We start from the raw sequence: 12,790 nt of genomic DNA, 5'->3' as shown, positions 1-12,790 counted from the left end.
ATTGTACAGAATGTTTCTCGAAAAAAAGGTTTTCTTTTTTTCCCAGGCAACTACTGAATGTAAGTAGCGCCTAACATTTCTCATATTGTTAAATATTAATATTATAATAGTTTTCATGCCTTCTTGCAGGCTGACCTGGCCATTGCTTAAGGTATGGCCTTTGCTTCTGTCTTAGACCTGTCTTTGTTCTGTGGTTTGGAAATATGTGGTCTGTTTGCCAGTTATATTTATAATATTTAACGACTCTTTTCTATGGGTTTGCCTCAACAGGTTTTTTTTCTTTCTAGTATTTGTCTCTTACTATCTTTTAAAATTTTGCAGGGCTGCAGAATCTTTTTGATCCGTCTTTGTGTCCAGGAGGCTCTGCCAACTCTTTCTCTGTCAGCCTTTTGCCTTTGGTTTTTGTCTTATTTTACTTTTACTTTCACATTCTTGGGTATGTTTTTAAAATGTAGGCTCTAGCCTCAGCTGTGACCCATTTTGCTGTTTGGAATGAATAGGGTACTGCTGGTCATTGAGTAAGTATGAACTTTAATGGGCCTGGTAAGTGTGCTGTAACACACATCAATATAAAAACAATTACATTCAAATAACCCGTTTTTCTGTGTAAGACCAGAGATTAAATGTAAAACGAATCAATTAGTAGAACAGGGCCAATGTGCAAAGACACACCGCTGAGCACGGTAGCTAGCTATGGGATCGGCTTCTCTCAGCCTTGACCATAACCATTTCCTCCTGCAGTAGAGAAGAAGAGATGGTAAGTCCGACTCCAGAAGGTGAGTGTTCTATAAAAGACCATGTGGTTGAACGGTAAAGTCTTGACAAAAGCTGTTTCCATAGTGAGGCCTATTTCCTTTGCAGACGTCATTGAGATCCCTTTTTTTTAAAACTACACTGTACTCTGCCCTGGAGAACCTGAGTTTGGCTACAACACGTGTGTTCTGCACATTGGCTACCTCGGCCTCCTGTTCGTATCCCAACATGCTGCGGTCTTACACAGACAAACACGTGCTTTCTTCTCTGCATTCTAACTGAGCCCAGCCTCTCCTTCCTTTTTTGTTTTCTGTCTCTTTTTTTACTTTCCTCCCCCTTTTTTTCTTTTCTTCTCTCTTCCGACTTTCACCTCACAGGTTCTGCTCCGGGAGCTGTCAACAGGCTGGTCACTCCTCTCGTCCTCCTCTTCCTCAACCCCTCACGGGTTGGAGGAGCAGAGGGGCAATGGGCTGTGAGAAGCCCGCTCAATCAGTAAGGGAGTTGGAGAGTTCTGAATAGTTGTTTTGATTTAAGGTACCCCTGAGTTCATGGCGCCTGAGATGTATGAGGAGAAGTACGACGAGTCAGTGGATGTGTATGCCTTTGGAATGTGCATGCTGGAGATGGCCACCTCAGAGTACCCTTACTCAGAGTGCCAGAACGCTGCACAGATCTACCGCAGAGTCACCAGCGTAAGTCTTTTTTTCAACACTCCATGCCACCCCTCTGCCTTCACCTCTTCCTATGTGCCAAGAAGGCTAGCGTCCGATTCTGGAAAGAACACCCCTTTATCAAGCTTACATTACATTTCTATCTTGTACTGTTTGAGTTACATTCCTGCATCTCCCCAATCTTTTCTATTGCTCCATTTGAAGAACGCGTAAACTTAGACGACGTCCTGGAGAAACGTGTTGTTTAACTTGTCCCTCTGCTTGAGCACGGTTGACTCAGCTTTGGTATCGCGGGATTACGCCTACATTTAGGTAGTGTCGTCCTTCCTGTGCTGTCGTTATGCTCAGCTGATCAGCCAGCCCTCCATTTCTCTTTGGCACCATGCTGTTTTCTGAAGATAATTGATCAACTCTTCTCATCAGCCCTCACCTGACATTCTGTAAATTGTACACACCAGCCTCTAGGAAGCATTTCTTTCTCTTTGCCCATTGTCTACCGTTGACATACTTCCTGGCTTTTGAGATTCATTCTCGTAAACACAATTGAAAGAGGAAGTTAGTGAAAAGATCCAAGTAATCTAGTCTATGAGAAATGGTTTTGTGTTACTAAGGTAGAGGCTCTGAGCTGAAGAAGAACACCAGGTGAAAAGAAAAGGTTGTATGACTAGTAGAACCATTCTCATTCAGGATTCTGTGTTTCCTGTAGGGGGTGAAGCCAGGCAGCTTCGACAAGGTGGCCATTCCTGAAGTGAAGGAGATCATCGAGGGATGTATCCGCCAGAACAAGGACGAGAGGTCGTTAAACCGAGCGCATCTAGCAGGTTTACGGTAGCCGAGGTCTCCAGGAAAACTTTGCTGACCGCTCGTCTCCTTTTTGTTTAGGTACTCGATCAAAGACCTCCTGAACCACGCCTTCTTCCAGGAGGACACAGGGGTGCGGGTGGAGTTGGCAGAAGAAGACGACGGAGAGATGGTGGCTATTAAGCTGTGGCTGCGAATTGAGGATGTCAAAAAACTTAAGGGGAAGTACAAAGACAACGAAGCTATTGAGTTTTCTTTTGACCTCAGCAAAGATGTCCCTGAGGACGTGGCTCAAGAAATGGTGAATTTCACTTTATTGTTGAATCAGTCTTTTTTATTTTTTTATTTCAAAAACCTATTAACACTGTACAAGAGAACCTTTTTTGTTGTTGTTTGAAAGGTTCATTGTTTAAATGTCATGCCATGTCCCTTGTTTTTTTAGGTTGAGTCTGGTTATGTGTGTGATGGTGACCACAAGACCATTGCAAAGGCAATAAAGGACAGAGTGTCTTTGATCAGTCGCAAAAGAGCACAACGGCAGCAGGTGGGTCGACGCTCTGCCTCTTGAATCTCATGTTATTATTCTGAAGTGTTTTGTGGGAATCTTAGTCCTATGGTGTAATGTACCTGTGGTGTCGGCATGTTGTCAATCAGTCCTTTCTAGTGATTTCTAAAATCTTTTTGTCTTGAAGGTTCGAGAAGATCAGGATAAGAGAAGGCTGGAAGAAGAACAGCAGGGTCCGTTACTTCCAGCACAGCCAGCGGCCCAGCAGCCGGGCCCGGAGGTGCCTCAGTCCCAGCCAGCGACACAGCCCGCTGCTTATGCTACTCCGCATCTGTCAACCCAACCTGCATCTCAGCAGGGCCTTCAGGGCTCCATCTACAGCACTCCCCAATCAACCCAACTGGCCGGTATGGCACAGGGCGTTCCGTACATCCCTCAGTCAACTGGGCAAGTCCCAGTGGCAGTCCCAGGACAGGCTCAGACTGGGACCACCATCCTGCCAGAGTCAGAGGAGTCTGAGATGGACCAGCAACTACAGCACTCTGGAGGAGGTGTGTATCAAAGATGGTTTTGGCTAACTACACCTGGAGCTCACTGAGCGACAATAGGATCCTGTCGTTAAAGATAAGCTTTTGAGTATTTTCATACATTGAACCTCTCGTCCACCTCATACAGCCGCCATTCACATGGGAGACAAACTACCAGGTTCCAGCATCCGTCCTGAAGTCCAGCCTCCTCAGCCTGGAATATCCTACATATCCTCCCCTCCGAGGCAGCACCTCCAGCCCCAAGCTTCACTCCCTCAGACACAAAGTGACCAAATGCAACAGCAGCAGTTGTCAGCGGTGAGTCCAGTCGACAATGGGACAAAATCTTGTGTGCCGAAGATAATCATGGCACGGCATTGCCTATATAATTAGAATCAAGTTTTTTAAATTTACAGACTATAGACCCTTACCCTTTGACCTATTCTTTGGTCTTGGGATGTGATCATCTAAATGTCTGCGTTCTTTTTCACCACAAGCTGTTGTTCTCTTTCTGTGGTGCACAAGGTTCAGCTGCAAGGTGTCCAGTCTAATGTTGGTCCTGTTGCACCCGGCGGACAGCCTGTTCCAGGGACGACTGCACAGGTAAATGCTGCACGGCGTGTCGTTAAGTCTTCAAAGAGTAACTTAAACCTCACTTGGTTAAACCATGGTTCAAAGTCAACAACAAAGTTAATAGTGCCAGGTCGTACTGAGCACAGCGTAAGTACACTCCAGTATCGCTGCAACAAATGTGAACTTCAACCACTTAAGGTCAGCAAAAGCACTGTATTGTTTTCAGAGGCAGTTGAGCTAACGTGAAGCTTGTATTCTCTGCTGCTGCTGCTTTGAAAGCAGCTCGGTTTTCTGAATCCAGAGTTCACCAGTGTCGTTATATTTTTCTTTAGGTTTCCTTTTTCCTCCTCCAGTTTCCTACTCTCACCCATTTTGTTATGTTTGGTTTCTTATAGTATGGAGTTTACTACCAACCAACGCTTCCCCCTCAGGTAGATAAAAATGTCCCACTTTCCTTTATCGCTTGAAATTACACCCACATGAAAATAAAAGAATATAGAATAGAATAGACATTTTCAAGGATATTTGGTAAGTTTGGACTTGATCATCGTAAATGGAAACGTGATTGGGTTCCAGACAAAGAATATTACATCAAATACTTTTCAGAAACGTGCATGTGTGGACTGACGTGCACGTTAGAGGTCTCTGAAATAGATCAATGAGTATTGCAGCCATGTTGTGCGACAGGTAAGTGCATCTGGGTTTGCAGTGGAGCCAAAGTGAAACTATAAAAAGATTTCCCCTTTCTGTCCCTTCCATTCTCACAGAATCCCAACCAGCAGGTGATGCTGCCTTCATCCTCACAATCGTCTCCCCCTCAGCCGGCGCCGCCGCAGCAGCCGGACAGCGGCCCTCTTCTCCAGAGCGGCGCTCCACCACAGGCGCAGACTGGAGCTCAGCAGATACAGGTGACACATAGACTTCCCCTGCTCCTCCTAACACACACACACACATCCACCTACATACACTGGCGTCATGCTTCACCACATTGTGTTTCATGCTTTTCTAATTTAACGTTTGTGTCTCATCTAAATATTTTTTCTTTTCTTTTCTCTGGACAAACGTCTGTCATTACGATGGCTGTCTCCTTTCTTCTGCCATTCTTCCTGACTGCATGCTGCTCACTCCTGCATGATTCTTAGTCTTGGGCCAATGACCCAAGCCCTATTCTGTCGCCTCCACTCAACGCAGAGCACCTATACTTCCTCTATCAGGCCTCATGCCTCTCGGTGCTGCAGGTACTCTACAGAGCACAAACGCTCTTTTGATTGGTGCTGGTGGCTCGGATGTGAGGCATTTGGTTCACATCTCCTTACACAGTTCCTGTTCCTTAATATTTTATGTATTGTCTTATAGATTTATGATAAACAGTGATGTGTTAATAATGAAGGTTTTACTTAACTGAAAAACAATACCTACAATGAACCCATGTCCCTGTAATAGTAATAATAAGAAGTAGAAATTAATAAGTGAGTAAGAATACACTAATTTTATCACGGAGAAGTAGGTCACAGTGTTATAATATAACTGGAAATGATACAACTGCAGTTTCCTGTACAAACGTAACCAACTAACAAAAAAGCACAGCAGAGACGAATTTGCACAATGTGAAGGAAATTATATGAAAACCCCATTATACAGCAACATTTACATTCTGTCTGTGAGGTGAATAATGGCTTCACTTCTTTTACGCCAATCATGTCTCAGTAAGCAAAACGGCGCCACCTGGTGGATGGTCTGATGAATGAATATATATATATATATATATATATATATATATATACACACATATACATATATATATATATATATATATATATATATATATATATATATTAGGGATGTGCATCTCCATCACTGAGGACGATGCGATACACATCTCGATGCACTGCCAACGATCCGATACATTAAAGATACATAAAAGCTACTAATGCGATACGATACGATTCACCCCTATTGCGATGCAGTGCGATTCGACAAGATGCGATTCAACGAGATGCGATGCAAAATAATATAATTCTATGCAATTTAATATGGTACATAATGATTTATTTATTTGTCAGACAACAAATAATAAACAAGGTCTCTGACAAGATAACATGTATGTGTATATGTGTGTGTGTGTAAGTGTTCTCTTAATGTAACATTTTTTTTAATTATACCTGGCAGTCACAACAGAATTTGCTTCATTCTAAACATATGGATCAATGCCTCACACACAAAATTTATTTAATCACACTCATTTGTCCGATTTTGAGGTTTTTCTTAAGGAATATGAGTTGATCCACAAACTGTACTGGCAGAGCCACTGTAGCGTCCCTGAATCTGAGGAGGAGGCAGACGTCTCACCATGTCGCCTCTTCGGGTGCGTCCCTAAATTAGGTGTGCTGCTTTATGGCAGCACGACATATTTTACAGATGGGATGGGATTTATCGAATTTCCCATCTTTCTTTGGAAATCCAAAGTGTTGCCAAACCTTGGATTTATTGCAAGTTTTCGGGACGTCTAACTCTCCATTCGCCAGGGTAACGCTCTCCCTCCAACTCGCGCGAGACTTCACGAGAATCGGCCACTGACAGCAGTGGAGATGAGCGCGCATAGAAACTGTTAGAGATGCATCTGTGCGAACCGGTGAATCATCCCATCCCTAATATATATATACACATATATATATATATATATATATATATATATATATATATATATATATATATATATATATATATATATATTTTTGAATGGGAATGGCACATAGATGATGAGTTAACTGGAAGTCCTCAATAGAGATGCATCTTACCACAGACTATTATTGACTGCAAATAACACCCTTAGTCAGTCCCGAAAATAATTTAAACTTTCCCAAAACCAGTGTAAACTGTAAATAAAATTCTAAATGCTTTGTTTAACAATTTGTAAAAAAATCCTTTCTTTGATCAGAAAAAGTAATCATTTTGAGCTCCTTAGGAATTTAAACCGGTTCCCTCTAGTGTTGCACGGCGCATCGATACCAAAAAAGCAGCGCTGCCACTACGTTAAAGGCAAACGATGGCGTATATTTTTTGGCCCGATATGTCACGTGATCAGAGCTCACTCCCTGCTCCGCTCCGTCATGCTGCCTGCAAGCATTGACTGCAAGGAGGCATGGCTGCCAAGCGTGCGCTCACCGCGTGTGATCACATGGGAGACATGCGCACAATCCCAATGTGAAACTACGCACTCACGGACTTTGAGGCGCTCCCGTTAACTGAGGGTTTACTTCGGTCCCATTGTCAAATCATTCAATGTTAGAGGCTCTCAGGCATATTGAGCTCTTTATGAACCCTTTGCCAAGGGAATTACCCGCAAGTATTTACAATGTGACGTCAAAAACAGGATTTCCAGTGAAAGCAGAGGTGTAAAAAAAGGTTAAACACGCAGGAGGACACGTGTGTGTGCATGGAGAAAAAAATCATAAAATCAGACTATATTTAACTAATATTTGTCTATCCAGTCAACAAAGCAATTCAGACAAAAAAGCGTAAAACATTATTTAAAATGACCTCATTGTATGAGGAAAGCGCTTAAGACGTTCAAACCAAAGTATTAAATAAATACCCTCAATTGTAAATCCTTGAAACGTTGTTTCGGTGACTGGACATGTGGCAGCAAAGCGCTGTGCCATTCATATGTACACAATTTAAAGCCCTCACACCCACCAACTGACCAGGTGACGTCCGATAAGTCTTTGATGGTTCCGGGTTCAGGGGGAGATGGGGATTGTCCCAGATTTTAGACCGATCGGCTACGGTTGGTGACTGGCAACCAGTTATTGCATTTCCAGTCCTGTTCCCTTTCAAAAGAGTAATGCGCAAACAATTTAGAGATTTGCTTTTGATTTTGCTTTTGCGTGCTTGATTCCTGATGAGACGGCTGTCTGTGTTTCAGGCCTCAGCGAGCGCTCCTCAGTCAGCGCCAGCGGAGCCGGCGAGATCGTCTGCGCTAGTGCCTCCGTCTATAGAGAGGTAAGAAGATATTAAGTGTAAGAAGTTATTTTCATGAAGCCGGTCCACCAGCAGCCGTGGGTCAGAGCTCTGTCTCACCGCTCCATTTCCTTCAGCTGCCTGTCGGATGCCGCCTCAGGTCTCAGTGACGGCAATGATGGAGGCTCTACATCGGGGGGTCGCCACGAGGGGCGCTCCATGAAACGTCACCAGCGGAGATCCGTACGCAGCCGCTCCCGCCACGAGAAGTTCGCCAAGGCCAAGCTCAATGTTCTCAGTGTATGTGTTCAAAGTGATGAGTTAATTCCTGTTCTGTCTTAAGCTCCTTGTCAAGGAAGCAATTTAACTTGAACGGATGCTTTGCAGATCTCTAATGTGGGAGATCGAGTAGCAGAATGCCAGCTGGAGACTCATAACAGGAAGATGGTGACCTTCAAATTTGACCTTGATGGTGATAATCCAGAGGAGATTGCACAGATCATGGTAATAGTGGTTTCCTCCACACATCCAGGAATTTAGTGTTTAATGGTTGTTTGTAACAATAAATACATTCAGTATAATACACACTGTTTATAGTGTTTATAAAGTATAACCTTTATCACAAATCCCATTTGCAACTGGCCAACTGGTCAGACGAAGAAGACGAGAGCAAAGGCTACCAACAACACAAGTTACCCATTGTCTTAATATCGGTCTTCTTTCCATAAATGATGACTATTTTAACAGCAAGAATGGTGTGTAATTCAGATACCAAACTTGTTATGTCTGAACCTTAATCATTGCCTAATTAATGGTGATTTATTTTATTTTTGTTATATTATTATTCTACTGATGCTGAGAGAGATTTTATTCTACACTTTTCAATTGTGAGTCTGGATTGTACAGGCTTTTGTTCCCCCATGCACAAAACATTACCTTTTTTATTTGCAAACACTTAATATAATAACATGGGTTTGTAAAAAGCACTTTCTACAACCTAAAAGCACGAAAGACAATGAAGAGCCAACTGATTAATGATTAAAACTATTAAGTGGAGGTGTATAACTAATGTTGGGGCCCCTTTTTAATACCTGCTGCCTCAACCAATGACTGTCACAGATTCCGACCACACGTGGAACGTTCTTGTACCACACAGAGCTTGTCACGGTAGTTCAACTTCTTTTGCTTTCTGTTTCAGGTGGCGAGTGAATTCATCTTGGAAAGTGAACGAGAGTCCTTCATCGAGCAGGTCCGGGAAGTCATAGAAATGGCCGATGAGAAAGGGCGGGGCACGAAGGACGGTTTTCCCCAGGTATTTCTTTACAACACCCATGATGATGCATTTTGACTCACACGCTGAGCCGGACAACGTCACCACACGCATTTGTATGTTTATCTCTGCAGATGAGTGACCACCAACAACAGCCCCAGCTGTCTGTTCCCATGCTGCCAGGTAAACAAACCTTAGCGGGGAAACGCACCGCTCCAGTCCGCGTATTGATATTGATCCAAACTCCGGTCTCACATCTTTGCCTTCCCTTTGGTTGTTCTCTCAGGCATTTCCCCCAGCACTACGGCGCAGGTGGTGCATTCAGCAGGCCGAAGGTTCATCGTCAGCCCAGTGCCCGAGTCTCGTCTTAGAGAGCAGTTCTTTGGCGGTTCTTCTGCTAACACCTCCTTCGGAGATGAGCCAGGTAGTAAAAGAGAAGTTTGTTTTACTTCCAGGGGGATTAACACTGTTTCAACAGTAATGCATTTGACACTGCATTAAAATAAGCTTTAAAGGTGCAATGAGTGAGCGAGGTCCATAAGCTTAACATTTTAACTTTGATATTGTCTATAGAATCTGAAGGCTGCCAGTGTTTTCCAAAAATTACAACTGTCAAGGTTTTTGGTGTTTATTTAGTGTTATAAAACAGTTATTGTGTCTCAGTCTTTGATGATGCTCAAAACGATCAGATTTACATTGTCAGTTTTTGAAATTATTATGCAATTCCTTTTTTTTACATTTCTCTAGGTCTTTCTACGCCACTGGGCCTTTCACTCTCCGCTCCGTCTGGAGTTCTCCAGCAGGCTTTCAGTAGAATGAAGCAGGCGCGCGTGGAGAGAAGCAGCACCATCGATCCCCTTCTTGCCGAGCACGAAGCCATTGAGGCCGGACTCGCCCCAAACTCGAACACTATCTTGGCTCCTCCAGAAGCCGCAGCTTCCACTGCTAGCATTACTTTTCCTGGTGTCACATCTACGGCAACATCCTCACCGCCTCCCTCAACTGGGAGGGTTTCCCCTCCACCTGCATCTATTCAGTCCCTAACTCCAGCCCCTGTCCCCGGTGATCCCAGTCCACCTCCGCAGTCGGCCCATGAAGAGGCCCCTTCACCGCTTCCGCCGGCTGCCAACGTCGCTTCCACCATTCCTTCCCCGTCAGTGCAGACCTCCGTCCCCGCGGCCCCCGGGCCTCACCCGAGCAGTGGTTCCGTCTCCTGTGTTGTCAGCGTCGAGTCCAGTAGCACCGTCCCCGCTTCAGAGCAGCAGCCTGTGAATCCGTTCGTCCATTCAGCACCGCACACAACAACCCAGTCTCAGCCTGCTCTGCCCAGTCAGAGCCAGGTCCAACCCCAGCCGGTGGAGTCGGAGGGGGCGGAGCTCCCGAACAAGACTGGTGGCAGAGACGCCATCCAGGCTCTGGATAAGAAGCTACGGTCCCTATTTAAAGATCAGAGCTCTACGTCTGCCTCAGTGGATCAGAACACAGGCACCTCCTCTCCTCCCGCCGGAACCTCTTCTCCTCCACCCGGACTTGCCCTGGTGCCCCCGTCTAACCTCGCCCTCACGGGGGCGCCGGCTGTCCCGGGCCCCACAACCACCCCAGGACAGGGTATTAACCCGCCAGGACAGACGCCTCCTACCAAACCCAGGGCGCAGGTTAGTGAGGACTGCTGCATGCAAGACAAAGATCCTAAACGCTGTTGGTTAACTGTCGGCTTCAATTCCTTCTACATTTTATTTTCAGACTTTACCTACTGGTTTTGACCAAGCTTCTACTCCTCCCTCTGAACATCTGTCCCCATTTCCTGGACCAAATCAGGTGATACCCCCTACCTTACTGCTTTTGTATGTTCTTCACACACAGTGTAGATATAGATATGTGCAACTGTATATTGTTCCCAATATTCTGTTTGCGTGACTCCGGTCACAGAAACCCCCGGGTCCTTTGGACGCCCAGTTGAGGAGAGCTCTGAGCCCAGAGACGGTTCAGGAAGGTAATCTAATCCAGCCTCCAGCCGCAGGTTTCACTCTGGGACGTTTCCAAGTAAGTTTGAAGTCTCGGCCTAAAATGCAGCCGGTTGATTCAGTCTCTTGAATCTCTTGGAGCTCCTTGGGTCATTAATATGTTCTCCCCCTCTTTTCCAGGTGTCTGTTGCTACTGACCTTGTGTCCAGCTGTGTTAAAGATCCCACCAGCATAGTTTCTTCTGCTTCCCTCACGCCGTCTTCTACCTCCTCCTCTTCCTCATCATCCTCCTCCTCCCCCTCAAGTCCAGAAAATACCCTCCACCGGTCATCCTCCCTGTCCAAAGTAGTCTGTGAGACTGACTCTGGGAATGGAGCCTTCCCCCTGTCCGCTGCGCCTGCTGGTCGGCCGACCACTATTGGGCGCTTCCAAGTGTCCAAGAGCACCAACATGACCTCTGAGCCGACCCCTGGTTCTAAAGTGGGCCGCTTTTCTGTCACAGGCACGTATTGGGTTCAAAGTTCAGCAAATCAAGCTTGCTTTGATTTAAAATAGTACTACATACTACTAGTAAACCCACCTTTACTAATAGTATGCTGTTCTGTAACTGTGCAGGCTGAGTGAATCTTATTAATATTATTATTATTATTATTATTTTAAGAATCAATTATCACAGCTATTGCTTTTGTCGATGGGTTTTCATGATATGAGCTGTAAAATGCTTTACCTGTGCCTATTTCACAATTCTTTATTAATCCCAGTGTCGGAGGCTGCAGCGAGTTACATTATTTAGAGCTTGGATCATTTTTGCATATTCAGTAGACTTCTTTAGCTACTGAGATTTTCAGTCCATTATGTTAATGCACGACTCGTGCATTAAAACAAAAGCATCACAAATGTTTTGTGTACATTATTAAATCATGCGAGGTCCCCGGGCACACTTGTATCCTTAACAAACTCATGTGTACACATTCCCTCAGTGACCTCAGCTCCAGCAGGAGGCTCCAGTCCGCATGGTTCCAGTATGCAGAACGGACCCTCCGATCCTCATAATGCACACACCATTTACAGTAGTGACAACAACGACTCTGAGACCGAGGGCGGGGCTTTGCAGAAAGAAATCAGCCGTCTTAGAGAAAAGTAAGCCACATGTTTGCAATTCTCCTTCACGCTTCCTCCACTTCCTCGTGTTAGTGTAAATCAACAGCTCTATGGAAATATGTTATCATGACTGAATGTCTCAACCCGCTCTCGCAGGCATATGACAGAGATCCAGACATTGCAGACTCGTCAGAAAGAGGAGGTAGACGCCCTATATTCGATGATGGGAAAACCTCCCCCGACTACTGTCTTCTCTCCAGCTATGGTGATGGGTGGAAGTCGACGAAGGCAAAAAAGCAAAAGCAAATCTTCCCGCTGTAGCGGCCAACCCAGTCCCAAACACTCGGGTAAGGACACTCAAGATAAAGTGAATCCTCTCTATGATGTCAGTGCTGCAATCCGTTGTTAAAGCAGTTAAAAATGTTCCTACGTGAATGTTTACATGCTTTTGTGTCTTCTGCTTATACGTTCAGGATCCCCGTCCTCAGCTCAGAATCTTCATGGTCTAGCATCTCCTCCAAAACAAAATTCCCCCTCATCAATAGAGGCCTCAGAAACCGCAGCCGAGGCGTCTCAAACAGCGAGCAGGTCCTGCATAAAGCAGCTCAGATCCTCCCCATCCATGCCCACCCTCAGTAGCTGCTCCACAGGTATGTGCAAGCACT

At 45.1% G+C, this 12,790-nt stretch overlaps 1 protein-coding gene across 2 annotated transcripts in view; it reads left to right on the top strand.

Moving 5' to 3' along the window:
• The window catches only part of LOC120812437 (serine/threonine-protein kinase WNK1-like), a 51,286-nt gene that overhangs the window by 35,352 nt on the left and 3,144 nt on the right, over positions 1–12,790 (top strand). The window contains exons 5-26 of one of the 2 annotated variants that reach the window (XM_040168374.2): positions 1,288–1,445; positions 2,131–2,219; positions 2,307–2,526; positions 2,668–2,769; positions 2,918–3,281; positions 3,406–3,575; positions 3,783–3,860; positions 4,226–4,261; positions 4,598–4,738; positions 7,756–7,832; positions 7,928–8,090; positions 8,178–8,294; positions 8,989–9,102; positions 9,195–9,243; positions 9,347–9,484; positions 9,808–10,715; positions 10,804–10,878; positions 10,990–11,103; positions 11,205–11,526; positions 12,005–12,164; positions 12,282–12,472; positions 12,599–12,775. In XM_040168374.2, the coding sequence (XP_040024308.2) occupies positions 1,288–1,445; positions 2,131–2,219; positions 2,307–2,526; positions 2,668–2,769; positions 2,918–3,281; positions 3,406–3,575; positions 3,783–3,860; positions 4,226–4,261; positions 4,598–4,738; positions 7,756–7,832; positions 7,928–8,090; positions 8,178–8,294; positions 8,989–9,102; positions 9,195–9,243; positions 9,347–9,484; positions 9,808–10,715; positions 10,804–10,878; positions 10,990–11,103; positions 11,205–11,526; positions 12,005–12,164; positions 12,282–12,472; positions 12,599–12,775 (3,963 nt within the window). The remainder of the gene's footprint in view (positions 1–1,287; positions 1,446–2,130; positions 2,220–2,306; positions 2,527–2,667; positions 2,770–2,917; positions 3,282–3,405; positions 3,576–3,782; positions 3,861–4,225; positions 4,262–4,597; positions 4,739–7,755; positions 7,833–7,927; positions 8,091–8,177; positions 8,295–8,988; positions 9,103–9,194; positions 9,244–9,346; positions 9,485–9,807; positions 10,716–10,803; positions 10,879–10,989; positions 11,104–11,204; positions 11,527–12,004; positions 12,165–12,281; positions 12,473–12,598; positions 12,776–12,790) is intronic. The other variant, XM_040168376.2, reaches the window with a different exon arrangement.

The sequence above is a fragment of the Gasterosteus aculeatus genome, chromosome Y (assembly GCF_964276395.1).
Source record: "Gasterosteus aculeatus chromosome Y, fGasAcu3.hap1.1, whole genome shotgun sequence".
In the NCBI taxonomy this organism is placed as follows: Eukaryota; Metazoa; Chordata; class Actinopteri; order Perciformes; family Gasterosteidae; genus Gasterosteus; species Gasterosteus aculeatus.
The sequence above is the reverse complement of the archived record's forward strand: the minus strand, read 5'-3'. Positions and strand labels throughout refer to the sequence as shown.